The 15,856-nt window shown below is 40.1% G+C and overlaps 1 protein-coding gene across 2 annotated transcripts; it reads right to left on the bottom strand.

The window, feature by feature from the left end:
- Positions 1-4,087: 4,087 nt before the first annotated feature.
- Positions 4,088-15,830, bottom strand: LOC5511474 (rhotekin). 2 transcript variants are annotated; one of them, XM_032380824.2, is made up of 9 exons: positions 14,646-15,830; positions 12,912-13,123; positions 12,206-12,276; positions 11,708-11,879; positions 9,370-9,578; positions 8,656-8,807; positions 7,503-7,631; positions 6,103-6,379; positions 4,088-5,498 (listed from the first exon to the last, which is right to left on the bottom strand). In XM_032380824.2, exons 1-9 carry the CDS (start codon positions 14,691-14,693, stop codon positions 5,326-5,328), a joined length of 1,443 nt encoding a protein of 480 aa, XP_032236715.2. In that variant the 5' UTR covers positions 14,694-15,830; the 3' UTR covers positions 4,088-5,325. The 2 variants fall into 2 exon arrangements, with proteins under 2 accessions (XP_032236715.2, XP_032236716.2); XM_032380825.2 differs by having other exon boundaries at positions 12,206-12,273.
- Between the last annotated feature and the right edge of the window lie 26 nt (positions 15,831-15,856).

Genomic DNA, 15,856 nt, shown 5'->3' with positions numbered 1-15,856 from the left:
CTGACTTATTTCTATTGTTTATAACGTTGTTAAAATTAGAAGCTACTATGCTACCATGAATCACTTAGTAACCATATCAGCCGGAATCTCTTGGTTAACTACAGCATTGCATATCCTTTTGTGTTCTTTCCAATCCTTGGTCTGACAGCCTCTACTACAGTACGTCTCGCCACATCGCACACACCGCTTCATCTTAGCACCCAGCTCATCCTCATCAATACTACAAAACCCGCTCGTATTACTAGGCAGAGGTTCGTCCTGCATCTCATAGCCTGCCATCAGTCTCATCTGACCACCAGATAACTCCATGAACTCTAAAAATTAAGGAAACTAGGGGCGCAAATGTTCCGCTAGAGAACTTTGTAGAATTTCTCCGTACGTTAAACGCATCCCGGGTTTGAGTTATTTCAAGCAGGGAACGAGCTATGTTGTTGATATATAAGGTTTGAATATGTTGCTTTTGAGGGTAAAATGGGTTAAAAATATTTCTTTGTTTGAAGAGAGTGCGTTTTCAAGCGAAACTGATCTTCTTGCTTTTGTAGAAAATTATAGCTATCGGATAAAATTCTCATAAAATTCTCATTGCCTGGCAGGCAAAGGTAGTAGTTCTTTACTGTAGAGCTAGGTCTAGGCTGGTGTCTAACCAAGGGCCCAGGCTAGTGTCTAACCAAAGGCCCAGGCTAGTGTCTAACCAGGGCCCAGGCTCGTGTCTAACCAAGGGCCAGGCTGATGTCTAACCAAGGGCCCAGGCTAGTGTCTAACCAAGGGCCAAGCTAGTGTCTAACGAAGGGCCCAGGCCAAGGGCCCAGGCTAATGTCTAACCAAAGGCCCAGGCTAGTGTCTAACCAAAGGACCAGGCTAGTGTCTAAACAAGGGCCCAGGCTAGTTTCTAACCAAGTGCCTAGGCTAGTGTCTAACCAAAGGACCAGGCTAGTGTCTAAACAAGGGCCCAGGCTAGTTTCTAACCAAGTGCCTAGGCTAATGTCCAACCAAGGGCCCAGGCTAGTGTCTAACCAAGGGCCCAGGCTAGTGTCCAACCAAGGGCCCAGGCTAGTGTCTAACCAAGGGCCCAGGCTAGTGTCTAACCAAGGGCCCAGGCTAATGTCTAACCAAGGGCCCAGGCTAGTGTCTAACCAAGGGCCCAGGCTAGTGTCTAACCAAGGGCCCAGGCTAATGTCTAACCAAGGGCCCAGGCTAGTGTCTAACCAAGGGCCCAGGATAGTGTCTAACCAAAGGACCAGGCTAGTGTCTAAACAAGGGCCCAGGCTAATGTCTTAACTAGGGCCCAGGCTAGTGTCTAACCAAGGGCCAGGCTAGTGTCTAAACAAGGGCCCAGGCTAATGTCTAACCAAGGGCCCAGGCTAGTTTCTAACCAAAGGACCAGGCTAGTGTCTAACCAAGGGCCCAGGCTAGTGTCTAACCAAGGGCCCAGGCTAGTGTCTATTCAAAGGCCCAGGCTGATGTCTAACCAAGGGCCCAGGCTAATGTCTAACCAAGGGCCCAAGCTAATGTCTAAGCTAGTGTCTAACCAAGGGCCAGGCTAGTGTCTAACCAAGGGCCCAGGCTAATGCCTAACCAAGGGCCCAGGCTAGTGTCTAAACAAGGGCCCAGGCTAGTGTCTAACCAAGGGACCAGGCTAATGTCTAACCAAGGGCCCAGGCTAGTGTCTAACCAAAGGACCAGGCTAATGTCTAAAAAGGGCCCAGGCTAATGTCTAACCAAGTGCCCAGGCTAATGTCTAACCAAGGGCCCAGGCTAGTGTCTAACCAAGGGCCCAGAGTGTCTAACCAAGGGCCAGGCTGATGTCTAACCAAGGGCCAGGCTAGTGTCTAAACAAGGTCCCAGGCTAATGTCTAACCAAGGGCCCAGGCTAGTTTCTAACCAAAGGACCAGGCTAGTGTCTAACCAAGGGCCCAGGCTAGTGTCTAACCAAGGGCCCAGGCTAGTGTCTAACCAAAGGCCCAGGCTGATGTCTAACCAAGGGCCCAGGCTGGTGTCTAACCAAGGGCCCAGGCTAGTGTCTAACCAAGGGCCCAGGCTAGTGTCTAACCAAGGGCCCAGGCTAGTTTCTAACCAAAAGCCCAGGCTGATGTCTAACCAAAGGCCCAGGCTAGTGTCTAAACAAGGGCCCAGGCTAATGTCTAACCAAGGGCCCAGGCTAGTGTCTAACCAAGGGCCCAGGCTAGTGTCTAACCAAGGGCCCAGGCTAGTGTCTAACCAAGGGCCCAGGCTAGTTTCTAACCAAAAGCCCAGGCTGATGTCTAACCAAAGGCCCAGGCTAATGTCTAACCAAGGGCCCAGGCTAGTGTCTAACCAAGGGCCCAGGCTAGTGTCTAACCAAGGGCCCAGGCTGGTGTCTAACCAAGGGCCCAGGCTAGTGTCTAACCAAGGGCCCAGGCTAGTGTCTAACCAAGGGCCCAGGCTAGTTTCTAACCAAAAGCCCAGGCTGATGTCTAACCAAAGGCCCAGGCTAATGTCTTAACTAGGGCCCAGGCTGGTGTCTAACCAAGGGCCCAGGCTGGTGTCTAACCAAGGGCCCAGGCTAATGTCTTAACTAGGGCCCAGGCTGGTGTCTAACCAAGGGCCCAGGCTAGTGTCTAACCAAGAGCCCAGGCTAGTGTCTAACCAAGGGCCAGGCTGATGTCTAACCAAGGGCCCAGGCTAATGTCTTAACTAGGGCCCAGGCTGGTGTCTAACCAAGGGCCCAGGCTGGTGTCTAACCAAGGGCCCAGGCTAATGTCTTAACTAGGGCCCAGGCTGGTGTCTAACCAAGGGCTGGTTACAGGAGAGGTAGGTCAGCAATTATTGTTTCTCTCATATCTTAATAATTTAATTTAATCTACAAAAATAGCCTTTCATATCTCTAGTTTTTTTTTTTTTTTTTTTTGGGGGGGGGGGGGCACTGAAACGCATGATTCTGAACATCTCAGTTTGCAGGGAATTAAGATAAAATCACTTTGAATCTTCAGATGTTGTGGGGTTTTTGCTACGCGATTTGGTGTCTAATCTATAATAACCTTACACTCTTATGTGGTGGAACAATATAATGAAAAATTTACTATGAAATAGTGTTGCTACTACCTTAATGTAAATTGAAGCAATACAATGCATCTTTCTATGATCCTGCAAAGCGTTTCGATACATCTTGAAGGCTGTCCGGTCATATTTGGGAAGACCGCCTAACCCACTTTGATACATGCCGCCGACATTCATTAGCGATGCTCCAATCCCCTTCTCGGCGGAGACTTCAAATAGTTCCCGAGCCTTGTTCAAATCCTTACGCACTCCAGCCTATTGCCGTATAAATACCACAGCCCGTAGTTATACTGTGCTAGAGGGTGACCCTGGCTACAAGCTTTCTTATAAAATACTTTAGCTTCTTTGAACATTTTCTTGTCGAATTCGAATGCCGTGCCAAGCTCAAATTACCTCTCGCCCGGCCATGTGTCTTGCTTCTACTACCCATGGAGGTCTTTTAAATACTAGGGTATATATAAAAAACGTTCAATAGCCAAGAGAGTTGTTAACGATAGTACGTCCACGTTCGTAGTAGTTTGTTTCCCTTGCTCCCGCTAAAGTTTGAATAGAATTGCAATGAATCATGGGCATATTTCCAAGCCGTCTCCGTTGGAATAAAATGTTCTCGCTTCCTTACGCACTGGCAATGTAAGTAAAAAAAGAACATATTCATGTTTACAACCTATAAGGTTACCAAGTAGTTCCGCCTCAAAAGCTATAGCCATGCTATCAATTGTGCAATAGATTGTCTGGTGAAAAATCGTTTCACAAGGTGCAGATCAAGAGGTGCAGATCCGCGACAGACGGTAACATCAAAACACAGTACATTTATTTCGAATTTCTTTAGTTTAAAGAATATGATACATATGCAAAATTTGTTTACAATGAAGAAAAAGATAAGGAAAGTAAACCTTGATTCAGGGTTAAATGAGAGCATGTTGCTTTTAAGAATTCTCGAGGGCGAGATAATTATGGAAAAGAGAAAAACAGAAAAAAACTTCCATTTTCGGCTATTGCAATATAGGAATATAGTTGCAGAAAAAAAAGGAATCGGTAAATCTGGCCGGAATTAAAGGCTAATTAACTATTTTTAATGTTCCTTTAAATACAAAAAATATCTACTTAAATATGGATATAATTTAATGTCTATGGGCCTTGGATAGTGTACGGAATTTATACTTTTTTGTAAATTAATCTAGGGTTTTCAAAGCAGGAAAAATATAATCAAGTTGCGTATTCTTTGTTATTTATTCATCTCAGCGTAACCGTCCTTTTCCTATTTTGCCATATCTAGCTATAATTTTGGCAATTATTATAATGGACTATAACTATATAATCTCTTTTATAACTGTAAAGGTAACACAGTCTCGTGCACATGTGCACAGCCAGATTATGTGAGACCCTAGGGAAACCAATTGTCAGTCTAAAATCCCTTCCCACGTAAGGACGGCTGCGAAGGAGACTACGTCACCATGGTAATAAAGCGTCTTTAAACATCCTAGCCTCATGCGTTTTCATGCTAGTTGTCATGCTCGAAGATCCAGCGTACTTTTCGGGCGCTCCTAAAGAGCTCTTTCGAGCTTCCTGTGGTGGGTTAGTGTTGCCTCACATTTTATCTCCATGCAGGGCCGTAGCAAGGCCGTAGTGGGCATGTGGCTGTGCCACCCCCCACCCCCATCAATTTTTCCAAACATTATAAGGGAATGACCAGTAGGTGCGTGGATATGCCACCCCCTCCCCAATATTTTCTTAACCCTTTTCAATCAGACTGGGCTTTTTTGAGCCGTCTGTGAGCGAATCTAGCGGAATCTGATAAAGAATAGATGTATTAATAAAATCTAAAAAAAAAAACGAAACTCGCGCCGAAAATGAGTCTTCTATAGGGAACATAGCATAAGCTGTTTAGCCAAAAAACAACCTCGGCGCGCCACCTTTATGTTTCTGTATTGTGCCCCTCCAAACTTACATAACCTGCTACGGCTCTGCCATGGACAGGAAACCCGGTTAGAACACACAGTGTTCCAAATGCTGGCGCTGTTTACACTCGCTTTACGAGTTTCACAGGATCTCTAAACGATAACTAACAACTTTGTTAATTTTTAACTAGAACACAAGCGAATTCTTGACAACAAACAAAACGCCGTTCAAGCGCCCTCTCCCTTTCGCCTGCAGAGCCGAAAACGATGTATAAAAGAACATGTCGAAAGAACTGCATGAAGGGGATTCCGTGCTTTCATCCTGAAAGATAGAATCCTTCCGAGAAAAAGATAAAATATAAAACCGTTAATGTTAATGCAGGGGAAATTCTTATATTGAGGACTCGCTGTTGTCTTGTTGGGTTTTCTTTTCTCGCAAGCTGCTTCTCTCCGGTTTTCGTCTCTGCCATACGTCATACGTGCACTTGATGGTACTCGCCGAGTCGCTGTTCACATCTGCTAGTTCCGGTCGAGGGGGGAGAGGGATGTTCTCATCAGATTCATCTGATGACGGAGAAAGAAACCTCAAAAACACATGTGTGGCAACCCTCTTCCCATAATCCCAGCCCTCATCAAACTCACCTGATGACAGAGAAAGAAACCTAAAAAAGTGTGACAACCCCCTTCCCATAATCCCAGCCCTCATCAAACTAACCTGATGACAGAGAAAGAAACCTAAAAAAGTGTGACAGCCGCTCCTATACTCCCAGCCCTCATGAGATTCACTTGATGACAGAGAAAGACACCTCAAAAACACGTGTGACAACCCCCTTCCCATAATCCCAGCCCTCATCAAACTAACCTGATGACAGAGAAAGAAACCTAAAAAAGTGTGACAGCCGCTCCTATACTCCCAGCCCTCATGAGATTCACTTGATGACAGAGAAAGAAACCTCAAAAACACGTGTGACAACCCCCTTCCCATAATCCCAGCCCTCATTAGATTCACTTGATGACAGAGACACCTTATTTGTGACATCCCCCCCCCCCTACAACTCTCATCTCTCATCAGGTTCACCTACTATCTGTGACATAGAGTAGAGCCAGAGGATCAAATTTGAATTAAAAAAAATGCATGCATGTCGTTTTTGCAATAATAGTTTCTTACCCAATGGTGAAAGAAGGACTTCTATAGAATCGTACAGTTTCTTTGGGGCCGGGGGGAGCTTCCGGGTTGAAGGACACTCGACTTTCATCTCTGTTCTACATCCCTTTTTCCATGCGTTCACATCGCAGACAGCCTGCTTTAAAGCTTCCCTCCACACTACAAACTCTTCGTCTGATTCAGCAGATAAAACAGGCTCTTTTTCATGCGTGGGGCTCGTCAGAATCAGGATGTTTTGTTGTTTCAGGAGGGGGCTCACTGAATCTTTTACCTCCATGTGCTTATGAGAAACAAAAAGTCGCTTTTACATAAAGAAAATTACACATAGGGTATGTATTATTTCAAAATCATTTTCAATATCCTATTGCAACTTGTAATTGTATAAGATACAGGGAATATGAGTTGCTGCTGTAAACAATTCTTAGAATAAATGACTACTATTCCGATAAAAATATCTAAAAAAAAACTGTTTAAAAAAAAATAAACAAAAGGGACAAAGAAATAACGTAGGTTGCATAAGCTAAGAAAAATATTTTCTCCCCATTTCTGTAATCTCATTGACTCAATCATTGACTGTAATCTCATGACTTGCACAAACACATCACATGTTTATTGGCGTGGCAAACTAAAATAAAAACTTATTCCGCGTTTACAAATCTGCAGTAAAGGGTTTATTTATAATGAAATACAGTGAAACCTCTATATAACGGACACACTCGGGTCCGTGAAAAGTGTCTGTTCTATAGAAGTGTCCGCTTAATGGAGGACGACTTTTTTTTTATCAAATTCGAGAGTAAAAACATTTAACTGAGCGAGAGTGCATAACTAGCTTTCTCCGTACTCTCTATAATTTTTTTGTTTCTCGAGACGCAATGGCATATATGCATCCGCGCATAAACAAAACAATGGCAAAGTACACAAGTCAAGAAGTCAGTATGTAAGAACTGCGATTTTGCGATCTCTATTTAAAAAATTCTATTTTGCTTCTTTTGTCCTTCAAATTGTAAGTTATATAGAATGCCATTTGCGCAAGCAGAAAGCAGAGGTAGTCCTCATTACTTTGTCTTGGGCAAATTTTCGAAGACCTTGGCCATACAATGTAGCTCTCCTTTGTGCCTAAAATCTGTACGTCAGATTTACTGTCATCACCGTTTGTTTCATCTTTCTCGATGGGGCTTTAATCGCGGTTTCGTAATAGAGGTAAAAACTACAGAGATTGTTAAAGACGGGACCAGGAAATGTGTCCTAAATATAGGTGTCCGCTTATTGGAGGTATGATTTTCTGAATTTAAGTAGCAAAAAAGGAGTTTGGGTGGTGTCCATTTCAGTGTTTACTTTTGCGCAAGTTTGCAATGTCAAGTGACCTTTAGTGCAAGTCGCCTATTTCCTTGAGGAAAACATACCACTTTTATATCGATGATGTCCTTTGGTGGGGCCTGGTACGAGTCTTCCTCTTTCTCCCAACACGACAATGAGGCGTGCTTGAGGACACACCAAAGCCTGGTCCACGAGTTTTGCCCATTAGAAATGCACTGTAGGAAACAAAGAATAGTGAATGATAAAAAGCAGTTTACAACCTAAAGAAACCATGGATCTCAATAGATTCCTACCAAATATACGAAAAGAAATGTGTAAACTGTTTGCTTATTCCCATGCTGTCAATATTCAGTAAAAAGTTAGCATTCTAGCACCGCTGCGTTTTAAATAGGACTTTTTCAACATTGCATCTTGGATTTTTTTTCGTGGCTAACACTGCAGTAGGCAGTAGACCAAGGGTAATTGACAATAAGCAGGGAAAAAAGGAAAACCTGTAAAAATCGCTGTTAAGAAACTCCACAACTGTTTTAAAGGAAGGCGATATCATTCTTTTTTTTCAAAAAAGGTGAAAAGAGAACTAAAATAGCATCAGAGTAATATAAAAGATGGCGTTTTGATTACTTTTGAAAAAATAACTGTTCATCTAACCTGCCACAGGTATCGCTTTATTATTTTAAGATGTTTTTTACCACACTGTTGGCATCGCTTTGCTTTTTTTAATTGGCTTTTTCATCACACTGTTGACATTAAATTGCTTTTTAAGATAAGATGGCTTTTTTATCACACTGTCGACATCGCTTTGCTTTTTAAAAATAGATGGCTTTCTTATTACACTGTTGACATTAAATTGCTTTTAAAGATAAGATGTCTTTTTTATTACACTGTGGACAACGTTTTGCTTTTTAAAAATAGATGGCTTTCTTATTACACTGTTGAAATTAAATTGCTTTTTAAGATAAGAGGGTTTTTTTATTACACTGTTGACATCGCTTTGCTTTTTTAAAAAAGATGGCTTTTTTATCACACTGTTGACATCACATTGCTTTTTTAAGATAAGATGGCTTTTTTATCACACTGTTGAATACGTTGCTTTTTAAATTAAGATGGCTTTCTTATTACACTGTTGACATTAAATTGCTTTTTAAGATAAGACGGCTTTTTGATTGCTGTTATTATCGCTTTGCTATTTAAGATAAGATGGCTACTTCATTACTGTTGATAAATAACTGTTCATCTAACCTGCACATTCAGGTATCCCTTTACTCTTTCATGACCAAAGCAGTCGGGCTGAGCAGCCAGCCTACAGCAGATTTGACCCCATAATGCCAGCTCTGGGGAATGAGTCTCTTCTGTTGACACAGTAGAGGCGGTGGCACTTGCACCAACCAACCCTATTAGCACAAGGAAATGGATGTTAATTTGTAGGTCAAGGCAAGGCCAAAACAACCCTATTAGCCCAAGCAATAGGATGTTACTTTGACGGTCAAGGCAAGGCCAAAACAACCCTATTAGCCCAAGAAAAGAAATACATGTTTATTTGACGGTCAAGGCAAGGACCACACAACCATTTTAGCACAATGAAATGATGTTAATTTGACGGTCAAGGCAAGTACCAAACAACCCTATTAGCACAAGGAAATGCATGTTAATTTGACGGTCAAGGCAAGGCCAAAACAACTCTATTAGCCCAAGGAAAAGAATGTTAATTTGATGGTCGAAGTAAGGCCAACAAAACAAGCCTTCTAACACACGATCAAGATGATAAGATGAGATTGAGTTGGTCACACTAATCCAACCATATCAAATCTGAAAAAGACCCTCAAAACCATATCATATCTGAACAAGACCCTAAAAAAAAGTTGGTTGTCAAGTTTTTTCAACATTATTCTATCAACATTAGACAACATTATTAACATATAGCTAACATCCAAAAGCCACATTTCTCTGTGTTACCTGTTTTTAAGTCATAAGTTTTTATCTTGTCATCAAGATGGTCAACTGTCAACTGTGTGTGTCCTGCAAGGACAAACTTTAAGCCCTCTGCTCCAGAAAGAGTTCGCCTCAGTGACTTCTTGATTCCTAGGTTTCTATTAGCTGCGCTTTCAGAAGATATTGTGTAGTATATTTCTATTTCAAGCTTAAAGTCTGAGTGTACATTTTCACTACAAAGAAAGAAAACAATTAGGTGTTACTAGTTTAACAAACACCAAGTCTGAAAATGCAAACTTTCTTAACCAGTAGCCAGGTTATTGGCCACTCGTTATTGGCCACTGGTTGTTGGCCACTGGTTGTTGGCCACTGGTTATTGGCTACTGGCCTCTGGTTATTGGTCACTGGTAACTGACAACTGGTTATGGTTACAGGCTACTAGTTTTTTGCTACTGGTTATTTGCTACTAGTTACGGGCTACTAGTTATTTGCTACTGGTTATTGCCTACTGGTTATTGGCTACTAGTTATTGGCTACTAGTTATTGGCTACTGGTTATTGGCTACTAGTTATTGGCTACTGGTTATTGGCTACTGGTTATTTGCTACTGGTTATTGTCTACTGGTTATTGGCTACTAGTTATTGCCTACTGGTTATTGGCTACTAGTTATTTGCTACTAGTTATTGGCTACTAGTTATTTGCTACTGGTTATTGGCTACTAGTTATTGGCTACTGGTTATTGGCTACTAGTTATTTGCTACTGGTTATTGGCTACTAGTTATTGGCTACTAGTTATTTGCTACTGGTTATTGGCTACTAGTTATTGGCTACTAGTTATTGGCTACTAGTTATTTGCTACTGGTTATTGGCTACTAGTTATTTGCTACTGGTTATTGGCTACTAGTTATTGGCTACTGGTTATTGGCTACTGGTTATTGGCTACTAGTTATTGGCTACTGGTTATTTGCTACTGGTTATTGGCTACTAGTTATTGGCTACTGGTTATTTGCTACTGGTTATTGGCTACTAGTTACAGGCTACTAGTTTTTGGCTACTGGCTACATGTTATTTGCTACTAGTTACTGGCTACTAGTTATTTGCTACTGGTTATTGGCTACTGGTTATTGGCTACTAGTTATTTGCTACTGGTTATTGGCTACTAGTTATTGGTTACTAGTTATTTGCTACTGGTTATTGGCTACTGGTTATTGGCTACTAGTTATTGGCTACTGGTTATTTGCTACTGGTTATTGGCTACTAGTTATTGGCTACTGGTTATTTGCTACTGGTTATTGGCTACTAGTTACAGGCTACTAGTTTTTGGCTACTGGCTACATGTTATTTGCTACTAGTTACTGGCTACTAGTTATTTGCTACTGGTTATTGGCTACTGGTTATGGGCTTCTAGTTATTTTTTTTACTGGTTATTTGCTACTAGTTATTGGCTACTGGTTATTTGCTACTAGTTATTGGCTACTGGTTATTTGCTACTAGTTATTGGCTACTGGTTATTTGCTACTGGTTATTGGCTACTAGTTTTTGGCTACTGGTTATTTGCTACTAGTTACTGGCTACTAGTTCTTTGCTACTGGTTATTGGCTACTGGTTATTTGCTACTAATTACTGGCTACTAGTTATTTGCTACTGGTTATTTGCTACTAGTTACTGGCTACTAGTTATTTGCTACTGGTTATTGGCTACTAGTTAGTGGCTACTAGTTATTGGCTACTGGTTATTGGCTACTGGTTATTGGCTACTGGTTATGGGCTTCTAGTTATTTTTTTACTGGTTATTTGCTACTGTTTATGGGCTACTAGTTATTGGCTACTGGTTATTGGCTACTAGTTATTGGTCACTTGTTATTAGCCACTGGTTATTGACTACTGGTTATTGGTCACTGGTTATTTACAACTAGTTATTGGTCACTGGTTATTGGCCACTGGTTATTAACTACTAGTTATTGGCTATTGACTACTAGTTATTGGCTACTAGTTATTGGCTACTGGTTATTGGTCACTGGTTAATGACAACTGGTTATGGCTACTGGCTACTAGTTATTGACTACAAGTTATTGGCTACTAGTTATTGGCTAATGGTTATTGGTCACTGGTTAATGACAACTGGTTATGGCTACTGGCTACTAGTTATTGGCTACTAGTTATTTGCTACTGGTTATTGCCTACTGGTTATTGGCTACAAAGGTAGTTATGGGCCACTGGTTATTGGTCACTGGCTACTAGTTATTGGCTTTCAGCTACTTGTTCTTGGCTACTGGTTATTAGCAACTGGTTATTGACTATTGTCTGGGTACTACAAAGCCTTCTTCTATATCAGTGGGAGTAACATAAGATATTGTACTCACAAAACAATTACATCACTGAATTGTATATCTGTCTCAGACTCATCTGTTGGCACCATAGTTGTGTCGAGGACCTGCCCGTCCATTTTTAGAAGACAGAAGACATAAAACACATGCTGCTCTGCTTTAGCTTTTGTGTGATCATCAGGTGACCACATGAGGGGTATACGGATATCTACATAAAGTAAAAGGTATTTCACAGAAGTAAGCAGTTATTATACATATAGGGGTATACGAATATCTACACAAAGGGAAAGGTATTTCACAGAAGTGAGCAATTATTTTAAAATTTAGGGGGGGGGGGAGGTGATTAATGTATTAGATCAAAGAAGAAAACATGTCATAACTAATAAAAAAAGGACTGCTTCATATAGAACTTATACCTGACAGAAAAACCTCAACTCGACTCCCCAAAAAGGACTGCTTGATATAGAACTTATACATGACAGAGAAACCTCAACTTGACTCCCCCAAAAGGACTGCTTGATATAGAACTTATACCTGACAGAGAAACCTTGGCCTTGCTCGGTTCTATTGTACCATTCCTCTTCTCATGCTCAACACTGGAGCTGCTACAAAAAAAAGGCAAAAATACCATTAATTTGTGATCACCCTACAGTATTTTTTCTTTTAAATGCCATAGCCTAGAGTTACTGACAAAATCATCAAGTCAAGTCAAGTCATTCAAGTCCATTACAACCCTGACCTATATCAAGTCCATTACAACCTTGACCTATATCAAGTCCATTACAACCCTCACCTATATCAAGTCCATTACAACCCTCACCTATATCAAGTCCATTACAACCCTCACCTATATCAAGTCCATTACAACCCTCACCTATATCAAGTCCATTAACAACACTGACATTTATCAAGTTTATTACAATGTTGACTTATGTCAGATCTTTAGCAAATATGCTCCAAACTAAGATTTTTACCAAACAAATATGCTAAGAAATAGAGGCCAGGTTGTGGACTCTATTCTTCCTTTTTACTTAAACTCTCACTTTTTATAAACCATCAAATAGATAATGGTTGAAGAATATATTGATACAAAAAAATGACCTTTCTTTTTTTAAATACTAGACACAATATTCAAACAAAGTTAAAAAAATCTAAAAGACACGTTAAAGTATAAAATTGACTGACATTTCATTTTTCGTTTTTGTTTTTTGTTTTCTTTCATTTTGTATTTTGTCCTTACCTTGACTCTCTTCTTCTTGAGATTACAGACTTTGCTCTGTGCCTTTGCAATAAACTCATTAAAGCTAGTATCCTAGCATTGATTGTGTGTAGGTTTTTAGAGGCTTCTAATGCCTGTTCTTCCTCATGACATGCGGCAAGTAGCTTGACCGTGCCCTCTCGCATGCGCACCTCATAATCAATCTTCTTCTGTATCTCATGATCATCCAGTTGCTACAAAAAATACAATAACTCACTCTCACATTTGCTGAAACTGTATGGATAATAACTAATAATTGATCAATATAAAGTACAGTGCAGGTACAGAAACCTGATAACACAGGATAACTCAAACCTAACTTATAGTGACTTCAAGCTCCCTCCTACTAATTATCAAACATTTCTATAACTCTCACTTCCTGCTTACTTGAACTGTTTTTTGTTTTGTTCCTTATTGTATTTCTGCAATCGGTGATATCCATGGTGAAAAACTATACCTCTTACCATATCTGAGATCATTGGTGATCTGTTTGCAATAAAGTTAACAAACTTAATTGTGATTTTAAAAAAATATCTTGAAATTCAGGATTATTTGCCATTATTTCTACAAAAAAATTTCAATAATTTATTTGGTTGAAATTATTATAATGATAATAACATTTTGTCGGGAGTTAATGCATATTTGGATCCTCACTGCAGATGTACTAAATATTTAAATGTCTCAAACGTTCCTAGCATGCATAAAATAATTTTCAATTGTTTTAAATCAATAGTGATTACTTCTTGGATTTTAGACAAAACGGTTATATCGGTTTGAAAAACACTAGATATATATTTTATCTGCTGAAAATAAAACTTTTGATTTCAGCTTATGTCAGAAAGAGAACCTCATTATTTCAATAAATAGTTAAACTCATTTCAATAACTTATGCCCCCTGTTTGTTATATAAAAATAATAACGACAAGAAAACGAATTTGCCCATCTGTGAAAAGGTCTTTGTTTCTGATCTCAATGAAAATGAAAGTAGTTTGCGATGTGGTTTTGTGTAGATGACGGTAGAGTATGAAATGCACTTATCGTTTTGTTGTCTCGTACTATAGAAATGTAAATTGGACCATTACCTATTAGCCACAACAATGATCCAGATAAAGTTTCCATCCATTAGATAGTATTTGCTACATACAATCTTTGACAGATTATTTTTGCGTGTCGTGCTGATAAATGTAAACAAGGAAGGGGTAATCTTTATCGGTCAACGATTCAAGGAAGACCTCCTACAATGTATGGTGTGTGTTATTAAATATCAAAGAAATTGTTCAACGTCATAGCCGCACCTCACCTTCAAAATAAACGCCTTCCTAATTTATCATAATGAAAATAATTATTTGTTGAAGCACTCGAATATTATGATTTCGTTTCATGTCGAGATTGTCACAGCGTGGAGGGAAATCGAGGGCGATTTTATATTTATCAAATAAAGCCATTGTGAATTCTTGTTTACAAAATGTTCTGTTCTTTGCTCATTCATTCATTTGTGATGACCATGTTTAAGATTGTCTGAATTTCCAAAATAAGCCAGGCCTAAGGTTTCGCTAAGAAAAGAAAACAGAGAACTGTGATCTCGTGCGAAGCCGACGTGAAATCAATGAAGGTCAAGCGTGCAACAAGAGCTAAAATACTTCACCAATCTTTTAAATCAAGCTTTCAAAACAAATCCATGAAGCCGATGAGATATGAAAAGCTTAGATAACAAACCTTGAGCGCTGAAGCATCCCATTTAGTCGTTTGCTCTTCCGACTCCATTTTATTTTCCTTGTTCTTTCCCTCTGACTTCTGAGTTTCGGCACCAGGCCTCGGAAAAAATCACGCGACAGGAAGCCCACACGTACTTCCGGTTACTTCTGATGTAGCGTAACATCTCGTTTCCAGGGTCTTCTACGGAGCTAATTTCCGAATAAACACGGACGTAGATTGTGGTCGAGTCCGCGGACTCCCAGCGGTCATACCCAACCTCACAGCCGGAATTTTCCGATCACCATCTCAGGAAAGTGCGAGATTGTCGTAGAAATCCAAGATGGCGATCCGACTTTTGTGTGTGTTGACAGATCATATAAATATCCAGTCTTTAGTGTACTCAATTTAGTCAGTGTTTATTAATTTATATGAAGGCAGATTAAAAAAAATAATAATGAGCAAGAACGGACGAGCGAGTCAGCCAATTAGTTTCCTAATCTCGACTTAGGAACGTGCAGGTTCGTTGTGTTGCGTTTTATCTCTGGTAATCATAACAAGAACGTAAACGTTTAGCAGGCGCGTATTCAGAATTAGCTGAGGGGGGAGTGGAGTGTGTGGAGGGGTTGCGCAGCCATAGGTATCATATAATACCTATCTGAAAAAAATGTCAATTCATGATGTAATAATTTCTGTAGACTAGACGTGAGTTTTAATTGAAAATTTTAAAGTACTTATAATAAGTTACTTATGATGACGAGTATATATCAATGTAAACCCTCAACATTAATTGATATAGAAAAGCAGGTATAAAAGACATGTTGCATTGTGAATAAAACTGTATATGCTAAGAAGTACCCATTAAAGTAAGTAAAATAAGTACCAATTAAGCTTACGTTAATAACTTTAGTAGAATAGAACAAAGGAAAAAAAAAGTAAAAGCACCCGCCAGCTGTAATGGTTCAAAGTTATATAAGATACATTCTCTGAAAATTTAAATGAAAATGGTTGAACAATTTCATTCAGCATACAACAAAGGCAGGAATTGTCTCTCTTACTCGTATGGGAGGGTATATAAGAGAGAGACGCAACTCTTTCTTCGTATGACCGCCATCTTCTTTTATGATGCTCGATTCCGAAGATGTTTATTCGGAAGTTTCCGATTGAGAGGTTGGGTATGACCGCTGGAAGGCCGTGGACTCGACCACAATTCACGTCCGTGGGAAATTACTTCC

The sequence above is a fragment of the Nematostella vectensis genome, chromosome 6, assembly GCF_932526225.1.
Source record: "Nematostella vectensis chromosome 6, jaNemVect1.1, whole genome shotgun sequence".
In the NCBI taxonomy this organism is placed as follows: domain Eukaryota; kingdom Metazoa; phylum Cnidaria; class Anthozoa; order Actiniaria; family Edwardsiidae; genus Nematostella; species Nematostella vectensis.
This window is presented reverse-complemented; position numbering and strand designations above follow the sequence as displayed.